The sequence below is a fragment of the Choloepus didactylus genome, chromosome 1 (genome assembly GCF_015220235.1).
Source record: "Choloepus didactylus isolate mChoDid1 chromosome 1, mChoDid1.pri, whole genome shotgun sequence".
NCBI lineage: Eukaryota > Metazoa > Chordata > Mammalia > Pilosa > Megalonychidae > Choloepus > Choloepus didactylus.
The window spans coordinates 65,526,816-65,543,210 of NC_051307.1; the positions used below are offsets into that span (position 1 = coordinate 65,526,816).

Here is a 16,395-nt window from a genome sequence, read left to right on the forward strand (position 1 = left end):
CCTTAGCAGGACGCTTAGCGACCCCTCCTCCTTCAGCTCCTATCTCCGGGCTCATCTTTGCTCCGGACACTAGCTGTATCTTGGCTGGAGGCTCTCTCCCACGTGGGACTGTTGGGGTTTTAGTGAGCTGCCACAGGGGATCAGATTCAGGTCGTTTGGGGAGAAACGAGGGTGACTTTATAGGGTGTGATGTAGAGACCCTGTCGTCTGTCGCCGCCTGCTCAGCCGTTACTAGGGTGGTGGTGAGGGTTTCTCAGGCAGGGTGTCTGGAAACCACTTGGAGTTATGCACAATTTGTGTTTAATTGTATTGTGAATTTTTTCTTTTCATGATTTACTGTAAAGAAGGATGGTTCCCACATTCTCTTAGAGATGAAGACTCAGTGCTCTGGTAGGCCTCCCCCTCCCCACTATGGTTAATTATCGTTTGGAACATCATGGTGTGTTGGAAGCTGGCGGGACTCCCAGACCCTGGTAATTAATTGTCTGACTCCACGCAGTGGAGGCAGCAGCACACTATTCCATAATGCTTGGGTTCTGCTTTCCTTTGCCCGTCTTTAATGTGTTCTCTCCGTGTTTGTTACAATCTCCTTGGGCCTAATAAAATGCTGTTTTTTGTTACTGAGAAAGGAAACAAAGGGTTATATCATTGAGGTGGGGTTACTGTCCCCGTTTCCCCCAAATCGTGTTGTCCTGACAGGACAGTGTAAGTTAGACTGTAAGTCATTTTTGAGAGGTTGTCCCTGGAACAATCGAAAGATAGCACACTCGGGCCCTTCTTTACAAGTGGTTTTCTTATGTGGCTACATATGATAAACATCTGGGGATCTTTTTAAAAAGCTGTTTCTTGGACCCTACTCCCACAGTTTCTGATTTAATTGGTGGGATGCAATTTCTTCGGGATTGATTTCTTAAAAGCTTCTCAGATGATAGTAATGTGCATTTAGAGTTGAGAACCAAGTATCTATGTACCCTATATTTTTCTTAGAGTGTTTACTACTGTGTGACTTATTTAACTGATTTGTTTGATTACTTCTCTACCTCCTACGCCCAGTGTAATCTCCATGAAAGCATGGGTTCCTGTTTTGGGAGAAGGGCCAGGGAAGGCCTAGGTGAGTCAGCACTTTGGGCATATGAGGTGGGCATATGTATTAAAGAGAATTGGAATCTGGGGAAACAAACTCTGCAGACCAGTGTCCCTGCTTCAATTTTGTTCAAGGATTGACCCTATTTGGTTGACCCATCATTATCATGGTTTTGGATGGGTCTCCAGTACTCTCTCGAGACCTGGCTCTGTTAAGATCTAAGGTCTTACTCAGCATCCTATGAAATATAGCTGCCATTTGGAAAATTTGAAATGTAAACTTTTAGGTTTGGACATATTCTGTGTAAACTTCTGCTTTTGTCTTTTGCTACTTCTGCTTTTTCATCTTTTCTGAATTAAAGTTCCCAGACACTTGCTCTGAGGAGTACATTTATATGGATAACAAGTCAGAGTACTAAGGATGGGAACTGACCCAGAAACTGGGGATGTGTGGTTGTCTTCTCATAATAGTGTCTTTATGAAATGGTTGCCCAAGAACATTAGCTCCCCGGGGGGTGGGGGTGTGGTGGGGTGGGGGTGGTGGTTGCTGTCTGATTTTCTTTATTTAGTGCTGAACTCATCTATTTCATTTGTGTTACTGATAGTTTAATTCCAAGTGATATAAGTAACCACTTTGTAATTCTTTTGTGGGATGAGTATAGAAAGTCAGGTAACTAAATGTCAGTCTAGGATTGTTGCTGCAGGCCATAAAGAGGTTAGATTGTCTAGTGCATGTCTTATACTTGGAAGTAGCCTAAGTCAAACTTTTGCACAAGAGTCCCAACAAATACTGGACCCCAAAGAAAGACAGACCATGCATTTTATTTCTTGCTTGTCCTTTGCAAATAAAAATAAAGCAAGAGTAAATAATGAACTGACACTTGAGAAAGACTTGAAAACAAGACTGCTCAAGTTTAGAGGCAAGGTTAAAGGAAGTAGTTGTGCTTTTAGTAGTTGTAGTTTTGAATAACATGTTTGAGGGACATGGCCGGGAGTGAACAGTAGGAAAGTGTAAAGAAAAAGACAAGAAGAGACCATGGACTGGTTGCTTCTAAGTTTTATTAGAGTGAAGGCCTCTCTATGATAAATCCTTACGTTTATCTTGTGTTCTCCTGTTAGAATCTTTTCTCATACTTTGTGCGTACCGTGTACTCTAGGCATGGAGAGAGATGCAAACTTTTCTTATTCCCGTTTTACAGAAAAAGTAACAGATTCCAAAGATCATTTTAACCTTTTTAGAGCAGCAGAATTATTCCTCAGGAGTACTCATAAGTTTTAAATCTATTCAGATACCTTTTGTATACTATAGTGGGAGGATAGATCCTTGAACTAAATGATTATTCTAGTCTTTAAGAAAAATCACTTATGAAGCTTTTTTCCTGTGGCGTATATATTTTTTCAGTTTTCTTTCTCTTTATAAGGTTTTATGTTCAGCTAAAGACTGAGAATAATTTGCTGTTTTGAAGTTAATGTATCTAAATGGCCAGTTATTGTTTTTTATTAGTAGGAAAAGGAAATATTCCTATCCCCACTCCCTTTTCTATACTGTACTTAAATCTGTGTATACATTTCTGTCTATAAAATTGTGTTCTTAAGTGTTAATATGTTTTTGTTTACTTCATTTTCAGTATCTTTAATCTTTAAATCATATGATTATTTCTTTTGGAACAGAAAGAATGGTATAAAAAAGAAAAGTCAACTTGTGCTTCAGTTGTGGCAAGAGAAAAATGAGGGTCGCTATCACGATTGCCTGGGTTCAGGATTTCATACTGGAAGCAAAGTTAGATGTAAACTCCAATGTCTTTAGTTTGAATGAACATTTCTTCTTGGAACTAGAAATGTCCAGAAAGGTAAATTACATCAAATGTTATATTTTTATATTTTGGTTGGTTTGGGAAACTTTTTTGTAGAGTTATTCCTACCCTAACCTATTGTTCTTACTTGGGTCAAGGCAATTTGAGATACCAAATTATGTTTTCCTGCTCCCTTTATAAGTAACTTTTTTTGTTAAAAAAGCTAGGTTTGTATTTGTGGGAAAATAACAGAATCCTGTTACTTTTCTTCTTTCACTTATAAATCTTTTATTTCAAATTGAATTTTTATCCTAAATCTGATTTAATGCCTTATTTCTTCTTATGTCTTATCATTGGTTTTTACTTTTAAAAGCAAACTTTATTTTTATATTTGTGATTTGTAATGCCAGACACTGTATCTGGACATAAAGATAAAGGAGAAAAACAAAAACTGCTCAGAGATGACCTTTACTAATATTTTGGTATATGTATTTTGAAAGAAAGATCTATCTAGTGTGCTTTAGGCTACATCTACTTAGGTGTTCGGTTGGGTCTCTCAAATATCTGTGCTCCACTTCCTTGTGGCAGGAAGTCCTGTCTTTTCCTGGCATGACCTTCCATAATGATTTTCAGTAGGCGTTCCTGGCTGTGACAGGCTTCTTGCATATTTGCATTGCTTCCTTTAGCCTGTAGTGTCTTTAGCTTTGGGGTCTGCTGCCTTTGCCATCCTTCTGCACCATTGACTGCAGGTGTACTGTTGCTGACTGCTCCCTACCCACGCTGACATCCTCTAAACTGTCCTTTCCCACACAGCCCACGAACCACTCCTGCCCCTATTGTACCTGAATTCTTGTGGAGTATCACGTCATCTTGGTTTTCTCCCTCGCTGGCCATCAGGGAAACCCATAATTCCTACAACCAACTCTTTGAAAAGAGTTTTTACAATGAAGCAGTTGGGGCCCTAGTGACAGTTATTTCCTTTATTTCACAGCCATTTCCTTCCCAGTATTTACAGATACTTCAGAGTGGTTGGGTGGGTGGATGGGTGTTGCAGAGGGGTGGTGTTGAGGGGTCATGAGATGGTTAAGTACAGTCTTTCCTAGTGCCTGGCATTCCTGCTGAGGAGGCCAGAAGTGGTGGATTTATTCCTATTTAATTTAAGAGGGGAAAACTACCTCTTGTCTAGTAGAGTGTAAGCTTTTAAGGGGAATTTCTGGCACTTAGAACACTGCCTGGTTCCGAGTAGGCGTCCATAATTATTTGTTGCATGAATTGTTGAATCAGTGCATACTAGGTAAAAATCTATATAAGGGTGAGTGAAACAAAAAAGTATAATACATTGTTATCATTAAGGTGCTTTATCTCTAATATGTAGTTTCTGGATTTTTTAAATGTCATAATTGGTATAGTCTAGGTGGGGAGATAAATACATATAGATACAGAGATTATATTAATTGTGTTATTAACTGAAGCTCGTAGTTTGCATTATGGTTCATTATTTGTGTTGTACAGTTCTAAGTGTTTAAAAAATTTTGTTGTGGTAACATATTTACAACATAAAATTTCCCATTTTAGCCACTTTCAAGTGTACAATTTAGTGGTGTTGATTACATGCACAATGTTTTGTTCCATCAACACCATCCCATTACTGAAACTTTTCCATCACTCCAAACAGAAACTCTGTACCAAATAAGCATTAACTCTCTCTTCCTCACCCCACCCCTTCCTCTTGTAACCTATTTTCTAATTTCTAACTATATAAATTTGCATATTTTAATTATTTCATATAAATAAGATCATGCAATATTTGACCATTTGTATCTGGCTTATTTCATTCAACGTGATGTTTTCAAGGTCCATGTTGTAGTGTGTATCAGAACTTCATTCCTTTATTACAGATGAATAATACTCCATTGTAGTCTGTACCACATTTTGTTTATTCATTCATCTGTTGATGGACACTTGGGTCACTTCCGCTTTTTGGTTATTGTAAATAATGCTGCTGTGAACATTGGTGTGCAAATATGTGTTCAAGTCCCCGCTTTCATTTCTTTTGGGTATATATCTAGAAGTGGGATTGCTAGTCCTTGTGATAATTCTATACTTAACTCTCTGAGGAACCACCAAACTATTTTCTACAGTAACTGCACCATTGTACATTCCCACCAACAGTGCTTGAAGGTTCCTATTACTCCACACACTTGCCAACTTGTTTTCCATTTTTTTTTTTAAGTAGCAGTCATTCTAGTGGGTGTGAAGTGATATCTCGTAGAAATTTAAGTTACTTTTATATTGCAGTTTCTAAGAGTTTAAAGGCATTCCTCTTGGCTCTCCTAAAAGTTAAAACCTAATTGGTAATATGGCAGGAATTCCTTTATTTATACAGAAGCCTGGAGTTGGAAAAGGAAACTTTGAGAAGATTTTCTGGAAATGGAATAGATGTTATTGTGCTCTGGCCCTTTTCTTTCTCCTCATTACGTTGGGATAAGGTTAAGGAAGAGGAAATGTGGTGCCTTTCTTCTTTCCCCGCCGTGAGCTATTGCAGTTAGTGATCTGTTTTCTTATCTCTCTGTGAAGGAGTTCTTTGAAGAAAAATGTGCTTCTTAAATCAACTCCAGTCTCTCTTAACAAAGAAACTCTTCCGGCTACTGGCAGGAAAGAAGCAGATTAAACTGAAAGCTTATCTGCAGTTCAGAAAAACAAAGACATGGAGTTTTGAAGAATGAAGGTAGCATTGTGTCGGCCATGGGTGATCAAGACACAGCTAGACAATGTGGACCAGTTTCTTCAAACTGCGGATTTTCTGCTGTCTGCTTACAGTGTTGATGGTGGTGGTGCTGGTCATTAATGTTACTCAGGTGGAGGTGAGTACCCAGTATATTCTTTTTTTTTTAATTTGTATTTTTTAAAATACAGTTTTATTGAGATATATTCACATACCCTGCAGTCATCCACAGTGTACAATCAGTTGTTCATAGTACCATAATGTAGTTGTGCATTCATCACCACAGTCAATTTTTGAACATTTTTCTTACTCCAAAAAAACAAAAATAAAAGTAAAAAGAACACCAGAACATTCCATTCCCCCCATCCCTCCCTATTTTTCATTTTATTTTTGTCCCCATTTTTCTACTCATCTGTCCATTTACTGGATAAAAGGAGTATGAGCCACAGGTTTTCACAATCACACCGTCACACTGTGTAAGCTACATAGTTATACAGTCATATTCAAGAATCAAGGCTACTGGGTTGCGGTTTGACAGCTTCAGGTATTTCCCTCTAGCCATTCCCACACTAAAAGCTAAAAAGGGATATCTATATAGTGCAAAAGAATACCTTCCAGAGTGACCTCTTGACTCCATTTGAAATCCCTCAGCCACTGAAACTTAATTTTGTTTCATTTCTCTTCCTCCTTTTGGTTGAGAAGATTTTCTAAATTCCATGATGCCGGGTCCAGGGAGTCATGTCCTGTGTTGCCAGGGGGATTTACACCCCTGGGAGTCATGTCCCATGTAAGAGAGGGCAGTGAGTTTACCTGATGAGTGGGCTTGCGGGGGTGGGGCACATCTGAGCAACAAAGAGGTTCTCTGGGGGAGACTCTTAGGCACAATTATAAGTAGGCTTAGCCTCTCCTTTGCAGTAACAAGCTTCATAAGGGAAAGCCCCCAGATCGAAGTTTCAGCCTACTAAATTGTTAGTCCTCATGGTCTGTGAGAATATCAGTAATAACCCAGGTGGGGAAGTCCAACACTTCCACATTTTTCCTCAGTTCCTCAGGGGGGCCTTGCAAATACATTTTTATTCTCTGCCCAAATTACTTTGGGATATATCGGGATTTCACCCTAACCTGTATAAACCTACCAGATCTCACTTCCTATTCAAAGTTGTATATACTTACGGTCTTTGAATAAACTGACTGTACAAGTTAAATTATTTAGTGTGCTACAGAAACTATAGATCCTGCACCAAATAAACATCTCTTCCCTTGCTCTCACACAGAAATTGAAGTTTTAAAACCCAGTCAGTATCGTCCTTTACCCTTAGGCCTGATTTGCTTTAGTCCTAACCAGATCTCCTTCATTCATAACTCTAATTGAAGTCTGAACTCTTCTTCAGGTTTTTGAATAGTTGCTGTATGTGGTAATGCCCAGTATGTTTGTTTTAACAGAGGAAGTCTAAACCAAGTATTTGGGGTTAACTGACTAGCCTGGGGCATTGTTGATCATCAGGAAACTTTTCCTGGTCACAGTTCTTGTTTTCATTTCTTTAATAAGTGTTTAAAATAACTGTTATGCGTGGAATATGACTCCTGGAGAGGAATCTGGACCCGGCATCGTGGGATGGAGAACATCTTCTTGACCAAAGGGGGATGTGAAAGGAAATGAAATAAGTTTCAGTGGCTGAGAGATTCCAAAATGAGCTGAGAGGTCACTCTGGTGGGCACTTTTACGCACAATATAGGTAACCCTTTTTAGGTTGTAATGAATTGGAATAGCTGGTGGTGGATACCTGAAACTATCAAACTACAACCCAGAACCCATGAATCTTCAAGGTGATTGTATAAAAATGCAGCTTATGAGGGGTGACAATGTGATTGGGAAAGCCATGTGGATCACACTCCCCTTTGTCCAGTGTATGGATGGATGAGTAGAAAAACGGGGGCAAAAAAAAAAAAAAACCCCCAAAAAAACCTGGTACCTTGTTGCCTTCCATTGCATTTCTTTGAATACTGGTTGCATGTTAATAACCTTTACCTTTATCAATTGGGCTCTTATAATTTGATTAAAGACCAATTTGTATTGTTTTTTATGTAATATGGATTTTATCTCTTTGCCATATTAGATGAAACTATTTCTTCTAAAAAAATAAAATGAAATGACTGTTATGGTCATATGCTGTGCTAGTCACTGAGGGTGCAGTACTGAGGAAGCAGACATGATTTCTTGGGTGATTTCTTAAGGAGCGCACATTCTAAGTGCATGGGAGAAAAAAAGTGATAATCATAATAATGTTACATAATGAGAAATGATAATTAGAGGTTGTGAAAAGTGCTATAAAAAAAAAGAAAGGACGCTACTCTAGAATATCTTTATGGTGATGAAGGAAAGCCTCTTTAAGAAAGGGACCTTTTGACACCTGGCAAAAAGCTGAAGGAGTATCTCGGCAGATGGAGTTGATGAGTCTGTTTTGAAGATTATTGTATGGCACTCAAAGGCAGGGACTATGTCCTACTGTATCCTCCTCACAAATGCCTGGCACTAAGAAGGTACTTATTAGTACTGCCCCCTTGCCCTCCTCCAACCCCATAGGAATTCATGTATCACAAAAGTTTACGGGGTAGTTTTTATACAAAAGAATGTTGTCTTTCTTGCTTTGTGGCCCTGTGGTACTTCTTAGGTTACAGTTTCAGCTTAATTATGGCATGTCTTTGGTTTTTGGGTTTTATTAGCATAAGATACTTTAAAGATAAGAGTTTCCCAGTCCTCCTGCTGGGCTTACTTTGTGGTTTTAAGCAGAACATCTAATCTCACTATGAAATGGGGACTCCAGGATCCTACAGATATATTTTGTGAGCCATTAGTAAAATTTGTAGGGTACTTAACAAAAATGCAAAGTGATTCTGTTAAAGATTTCCGATTAGAAATAGTATTGAAGTGTGAAGTCTAGGTATTTCTCCTTCCTTTTCTTTGCTTAAATTGTTATATATTTTGCTAGAGAGAAGGCAGTACCAATTCCACACTGATAGTGCCTGGCCTATACTTGGAAGCTGTCAATGAAGCTTTTGGATACTATAGAAAATCCTTATTTCCTAACAGTTTTCTTTACCTTTCTCTTTTTAGAAGGTGGTTGTTTTTCTTTTGGTTCTTTTCCCTATCAATGTGGGACTTAGTTCTGATGAATTCAAGCATTTAAAATAAGGCCACTTAGCATATATTACTTTTGTCTGAATATAACGTGGTACTTAATAGGATGTGATGTTTGCTGTCCATTATTAATAATGGTAAGGGTTTTAGTTTCCTAGACTGTTTAAAGCAGATACCATGAAATGGGTTGGCTTAGACAATGGGAATTTATTTGATTATAGTTTGAGGCCATGAGAATGTCCAAAGGGTCATCAAGGCGATGCTTTCTTCCTGAAGACCAGCTGCCAGCAATCCTTGGCTCCTCTGCCACATGGCAAACACATGGCATGGTCTCTCCTTCTCTTTCTGGTTCCATTGATTGCAGTTTCTTGCTCCCTGGCTTGCTCTCTCTGTATTCATTCCATTTATAAAGGACTCCAGTAACAGGATTAAGTCCCATCCTTAATGAGGTGGGCTACACTTTAACTGAAGTAACCTCATTAAAAGATTCTGCTTACAATGGGTTTACACTCACAGGAATGGATTAGATTTAACAATATGGTTTTCTGGGGTACATACAGCATTAAACCACCACAGTAAGTCAAAGCCTCAATTAATGAGAACCAGTTAATTAAAAACATTTGTGAGTTATTTTTGTAAGTGCTTCAAAAAAGTCCCTGTGAATAATGCAGAACACACCAATGTGGAGGGGTTATATGGGGTTTTCCATTCTCCCCCAGACTATATCTACATTTGGGTGTGTGGAGATCTGACTTTCAGAATGGTGACAAAAATGTCCTAAAAGATCGTTAAGAAAAATAAATTGTTTTATGATTCCTTGTCTAAGTAGGAAAATAGAATTTCAATCCATCCTAGAAAGTTTTTCAGCAAGAGGGACATTTTAGCTTACCTTTCAGATAAATAGCTGAGCCATTTAACTGTCATTCTCTGAGCATTCCACTTAATTGTTTTTTGTATATTTAGACAGTTTTATAAAAGATGATTGTAGCAACAGGTGTTTTACTTAACTGACAAATTGTGCTGGACATCTTGGAAAAGTGAGTCAGAAATCTTTGATTTTAGAGAAAAGGTGGATCACAGGAGAAGTCTTCTATGCCAGTTTGGATATATGTTCCCCACAAAGCCATGATCTTTTAGTTCAGTCTTGTGGGATATTTGGATTAGGGTGTTCCCATGGAGATGTGATTCACCCAACTGTAGGGGATACTTTTGATTAGATTATTTCCATGGAGGTGTGGCCCTGCCCATTCAGCCTGGGTCTTGATTAGTTTATTGGAGTTCTTTAACAAAAGCCAAAACAGGCCCAGGCTACTACAGCTGAGAGAGATATTTCAGAGATGGCCCTTGAATGTAGACTTTTGCTAGCCCGGAGTTTGCCTGGGAGAAACTAAGAGAACATCCCCAGACTCTTAGAGAGAAATGTCTTGCGAGAAAGCTATTTTGAAACCAGAACCCCGTAGCAGATGCCAGCCACATGTCTTCCAAGCTGACAGAGATGTTTCAGACTCCATCGCCATTCTTCAGTGAAGGTACCTTATTGTTGATGCCTCCTTGGACACTTTATGGCCTTAAGAATGTAACTGTGTAATCAAATAAACCCCCTTTGTAAAATACAATCCATTTCTGGTATTTTACATAACGACAGCATTAGCAAACTGGAACACCTTCATACTGAACAACAGTGTTCATTGAGAAGGGAAATAAAATAACTAATATCTAGTGTATTCCAGGAAGGACTGTTGGAGATCTATTGATAAAGAGCTGTTAAGAGGGAAGGTTCTGAGAACTGTTTAGTGTATATAATTTCTATTAAGGTTTGTAAAGTAAGTTAACAATGCGAGGGAGAATAGAAAAGGAATTAGTAAATAAATACAGGGTTCAAAGAGTAAAAGTGAAAAATTGCATGAAAGTATCTTGGTTGCCCACATTTTATGGAAAAAGTAACAAGCCACAAGTGACAACCCCAAATCATCCACATTGATGAAGACAGATGGGATTTTATTAAAGGCTTTCTGGGAAGGTAGGTATCACTTTCTTCCCCTCCAGTCAGAGCAGTAATTGTGGGCTCGCTGGACCACATGGTGAAAATGTTTCTCGGGCTGCTAAGTGTTAGGAGGATGGGAAGGGAGCATTCTAAATTTATATTACAGAATCTGGAATGTAAACTTGCTGCTACTGAATATATAAATCAGCCAATTCAGATCATCTGCATATAAGATAATTCTTTAGGTGAAATTACATACCTTCCTGAAGGACCATTTTTGTTAATTGCTATTTCTACCAATATTTATTGAATATCTACTTGTTGCCCACAGTGATGGGTATTCGGAAGTAAATAGGAAACATTCTAACCATCGTGGACTTACCATATAGGAAAGGGCAGGCCTGGAAACAATTGGCTCCAGAATGATAAGGTATAGTAGTGTGGAGGTACAACTTAGGCTTTCACATCAGACAGCTCTGCTCCAGATCTAGCCTTTAGTAGCTGTGAGATGTAAGGCAATACTTACCCTCTGAATTTGTAAAATGGGAGTACGATTATGTTATAGAATTGTTGGAAGGATTAAATAAAATGAATGTAAAGTGCTTTGTTCATGTAAGTGCTCACTGAATATTAGTTGCTTTATTATTATAAGCACAAGGTGTAAGAGCAGACATCTGGAGAAGGAGGCAGCTGACTCTGCCTTGAGGTGGGGGGAATGTTTTCTACTTAGAACTGAAACTTTAAGGAGTAGATGTTTGCCAGGGATTGAGGTATTGGGATGGGGGATGATTATTTTAGGTAGAGGAAATAGCATTAACAAGAAAATATGCCATGGCATACTACACTGGGGGAGTGGCATGTGACTTGGTATGGCAGCTACTCTAGGATAGGTGGGACTATGGCCAAGATGAGGCAGCAGCAGGGGCCAGATCTGGAAATGAATACTAATGGGTAAGATATGTTAAATGGACCAGGACTTAGCTGTATGTATGTGGTATCTATTATTAAAAAAAAATTTTTTTTTGAGATACAATTCACATACTATAAAATTCACCTGGTTGGAGTGCACAATTCAGAGTTTTTAGTGTATTTCCAGAGTTGTGCAGCTATTAGTATAATCTAATTTTAGGACATTTTCATCATTCTGAAAAGAAATTTTGTATCCATTAGTAGTCACTTCACATTTCCCCTCTCTTCCAACTCTAGCCAACAACTAATGTACTTTGTGTCTTTATGTATTTGCCTGTGGACATGTGGTAAAAACAGGATCACGCAATATGTGGTCTTCTGTGACTGGCTTCTTTCACTAAGCATGTTTTTAAGGTTCACCCTTTTTAGTATTTACCTCTTGCATAGATATGCTGCATTTTGTTTATCCATCCATTAATTGATGGACATTTGAGTTTTTCCCACATTTTGGCAATTACAGATAATGCTGCTATGAACATTTGTGTGCAAATTTTTGTATGGACATGTTTTCATTTCTCTTGAGTAGCTACTTAGGAGTGAAATTGCAGGATCGTATGGTAGCTTTATGTTCCACATTTTCATTTTGGCTTATCTATTAAAATTTTTTAACTTCTTATTTGGGAATAATTTCATGTTTTCAGAAAAGATGCCAGAAGGAGAGTAGTATGAAGAAAACACCTCCACATTTTACCCATATTCACCAGTTGTTAACATTTTACCCCATTTACTTTATCATTTGTGCTGGTGTGCTTTCTCCCCCTTCCTGCCCTGGCCCCCCTTTTTTTCTGAAGTAATTGAGGGAAAGTTGTATGTTTAACATTTTGAAGACCTGTCAAATTGTTTTACGAAGTGGCTGCAGCATTTTACGCTCTTAGACACCAGTAATGTACAAGAGTTTCAGTTTCTCCACATTCTCTCTAATACTTGTTATTGTAATTTTGCTTGTAGCCATCCGAGTGAGTATGAAGTGGTATCTTAATGTGGTTTTGATTTGCAGTTTCCCTGATGACTGATGATGTTGAGCATCTTTTCCTATTATTGTTGGCCATTTGTATATCTTCTTTGGAGAATGTCTATTTGGACCGTTTCTCATGCTTTGATTGGGTTGTTTTTCTTACTACTGAGTCGTAAAAGTCCTTTATAATTCTGGATATATGTATATGATCTGTAAATATTTTCTTCCAGTCTGTGGGATTTTTTTTTTTTTTTTTTGATTATACAAAACTGAGTTTATTAAACTTGCTGAGAAAGGGGGAGACAGAGTCTCAGTAGTGACTCATCTGGTGAAGTTAGGGTGTTTGAGGTTGGAGTTAGTTGTGGAGTGTTTTTTTTTACTTTTTGAAAGGGTTTATTTTTATTTTTTATTTAATTTTTTTAATTAGTGAAGTTGTAGGTTTATAGAAAAATCATATAAAAATTACGGTGTTCCCATATACCCCCTATTGTTAACACTTCGCCTTAGTGTGGTACTTTTGTTATAATTGAAAGAATATTATAATTGTACTATTAACTATATCGATAATTAACATTATGTGTTTTTTCCCCCCAGATACTACCCTATTATTAACACCTTGCATCAGTGATACATTTGTTACATTCATGAAAGAATATTTTCATAACTGTACTTGAGCTGTAGGCCTTCTCTTATGGTAGGGTTCACTGTGTTGTACGATCGTGTTTTATCTTTTAATTTTTATTCTAGCAAGATGCATACGACCCCAAACTTCCCCTTTTAACCACATTCACATATATATAATTCAGTTCAGTTAATTATACTCCCAGTAATGTGCTACCATCATCACCATCCATTTCCAAAACTTTACAATCAACCTGAATAGGAATTCTAAACAAATTTAGCATTAACTTCCCATTCTCTATCCCTTGAAAACCAATATTCTAGGTTCTAACTCTGGGAGTTAGCTTATTTAATTGTTCATGTCTGTGAGATCATATAATATTTGTCTTTTTTTTGTATTGCTTATTTCATTCAGCATAATGTCTTTGAGGTTTATCCGTGTTGTTGTATATTTTAGGACTTCATTCCTTTTTATGGATGAATAATATTCCATTGTACGTGTAGACCATATTTTGTTTATTCATTCATCGGTTGACAGACATTTGGGTTGCCTCTGTCTTTTGGCAGTTGTGAATTTGAGTAATGCTGCTATGAACATTGGTGTGCAAACATCTGTTTGAGTCCCTGCTTTCAATTCTTTTGGGTATATACCTATTAGAGGGATTGCCGTCATATGGTAATTCTCTATTTAGCTTTCTGAGGAACTGTCAAACTGTCTTCCACAGAAGTTGCACCATTTTACATTGCCACCAGCAATGAATGAATGTTCCCATTTCTCCACATGCTCTCCAACACTTGTAATTTTCTGTTTTTTAAATGGTAGCCATTCTAGTGGGAGTGAAATGATATCTCATGGTTTTGTTTTGCATTTTCCTAATAGCTAGTGATGTTGAGCGTCTTTTCATGAGTTTTTTAGCCATTTGTATATCCTCTCTGGAGAAATATGTATTCAAGTCTTTAGCCCATTTTTTAACTGGGTTATCTTTTTGTTGTAGGATTTCTTTATATATTCTGCAAATTAAAACCTTATTGGATACATGGTATCCAAATATTTTCTTCTATTCTGTAGATTATCCTTTTACTTTCATGATGAAGTCCTTTGCACAAAAGTTTTTAATTTTGGTCAAGTCCCATTTATTTAATTTTCTTTTGTTGCTTGTGCTTTGGGGTTAAAGTCTGACAAACCATTGCCTGACACAAGGTCCTGAAGGTACTTCCTTATGTTTTCTTCTAGGAGTTTTTTTTTTTTTTAATATAAGCAATATGATTTATTCAAGTACATTGGAAATAATATCCCCCAATAACATCTGAACCCAAAAGGTACATAAAAATGGACAAAAATATTTGAAAACAATACTTTTAAAGATCAGTTGTAGTTTTTTTCCCCTCATACCAAGAGTGCTTTCAGCTAGAATTAAGTTACAATCCATACCGAATCTTGTTAAAGTAGATGATCATTCTGTGGTTGCATTTGTAACTATTCCTAGGAAAATAATCTTGTTGGAGTTGGGTGTTCTTCTTGGTAGTTTGGCCAGCTGACCCAGAAGGTGGTGGTGGGTGGGGGAGCCAGGCCTGCCTGTCTTGTCACTGCTCGTTCGGCTGGCTCTCTGTGGATGAAGTTGCCGTGGAACCCTGGCCCTTGTTGACGTCACTGATGCACACCCACTGCCTGTCCACTGACTCCTTCCACAGGGTCACCTTATGGTCTCTGCCTGAGACAGCCAGGGTGTTGACTGTGATAGACCAGCTTACATGCCACACGACATCGTTGAACTTATGCAGTAGTTTGGGGGACCATGTATTGCCTGAAGCATCATCACGGGTCCAAATGAACACCTGGCCATCCTGGGAGCAGCTGGTGATGGTGCTGATGGGAAGACCAATGGAGGGGGCCCAGGCCACGTCTTGAACCCAGTTGCTGTGAGCTTCCAGCTTCTGCTCCTCCTTTCACTGGCCATCCTCCTCCTGCTTCCAAAGCTTGATGAGGTAGTTACAACCGCCACATGCAAACTTCTTGATGTAGTTGGGTTTCTGCCCCAATGGCTGGTCTATGAGGCTTCCGGGTACAACAGCAGGGGCCCAGCTGACAGAATTGCAGCTGATAGTATGAGCATTGTTGATCTTCTTCACTTCCCACTGGCTCTCCCTGGTGTAGGTCAGCAGGAAGATGGCCCTGTCTGAGCTCCCACAAGCCAGGATCAGGCCGTAGTCATGGGGGGCCCAGCACATAGAGTTCACTGATGAGTCGTGTCCTGTGTGCTCGTGGGTCTTCTCTCAGGTGCCATTTTCTTCTTTCCAGATGATGACTTTCTGGTTGTATGAGCAGAATGCCTGGATGTTGCCATATATGGGGTGGGCCCAGGTCACTTGGCACACAGGACCCTTGTGCCCCCTGAGGTCAGCAATGAGGATCTGCCCTCTGTTGCACACATCAAAGATTTTGACAGACCTGTTGGACGTGCAGTTTGCCAGATGGGTTCCATAGTAGTCCATTTGGGCATCGTGAATCATGTCCTCATGGAGAGTATCCATGGTGTTAAGTACCGACATCTAGAACCACGACTGTGGCAGCAGCGGCTCTAGACCTCAGACGTGGCAGCTCCCAGCACCATCTCTTCTGGGAGTTTTATAGTTCTGGTTCTTGTAGTTAGCTCTTTGATCCATTTTGATTTGATTTTTTTATATTGTGTGAGGAAAATGTCCAACTTCATTCTTTTGCTTATGGATATCCAGTTTTCCTAGCATGATTTGTTGAAGAAGAGACTATTCTTTCTCCCTTGAGTGGACTTGGCACCGTTTTCAAAAATCAGTTGGCAGTACCTGTGAGGATTGGTTTCTGAACTTTCAATTAGATTTTGTTTGTTTATATGTCTGTTCTTGTGCCAGTTCTATGCTGTTTTCATTACTGTGGCTTTGTAATAATCTTTAAAATTGGGAAGTGAGTTTTCTATTTCATTCTTCATTTTCGAGATGCCTTTGCCTATTTGGGGCCCCTACTCTTCCATATAAGCTTGATAATTGGCTTTTCCCTTTCTGTAAAGGCGGCTATTGGAATTTTGATTGGGATTGCATTGAATCTGTAAATTGCTTTGGATAGAATTGACAGTTTACAATTGTCTTCCTATC

General features: G+C 38.6%; 1 protein-coding gene and 1 pseudogene across 6 annotated transcripts in view; one reads left to right on the forward strand and one right to left on the reverse strand.

Annotated features, from left to right (window-relative positions):
- NXPE3 (neurexophilin and PC-esterase domain family member 3) overlaps window positions 1-16,395 on the forward strand; it is a 104,883-nt gene that overhangs the window by 555 nt on the left and 87,933 nt on the right. For 2 of the 6 annotated variants that reach the window (XM_037835027.1, XM_037835029.1), the window contains exons 2-4: window positions 1,054-1,111; window positions 2,755-2,933; window positions 5,454-5,740. In XM_037835027.1, coding sequence (XP_037690955.1) covers window positions 5,648-5,740 — 93 coding nt within the window. In that variant the 5' untranslated portion in view covers window positions 1,054-1,111; window positions 2,755-2,933; window positions 5,454-5,647. Of the gene's footprint in view, window positions 1-27; window positions 474-1,053; window positions 1,112-2,754; window positions 2,934-5,453; window positions 5,741-16,395 lie in introns of those variants that run through there. The other 4 variants (XM_037835018.1, XM_037835031.1, XM_037835025.1 and 1 more) reach the window with 3 other exon arrangements.
- LOC119532605 lies at window positions 14,854-15,819 on the reverse strand (annotated as a pseudogene).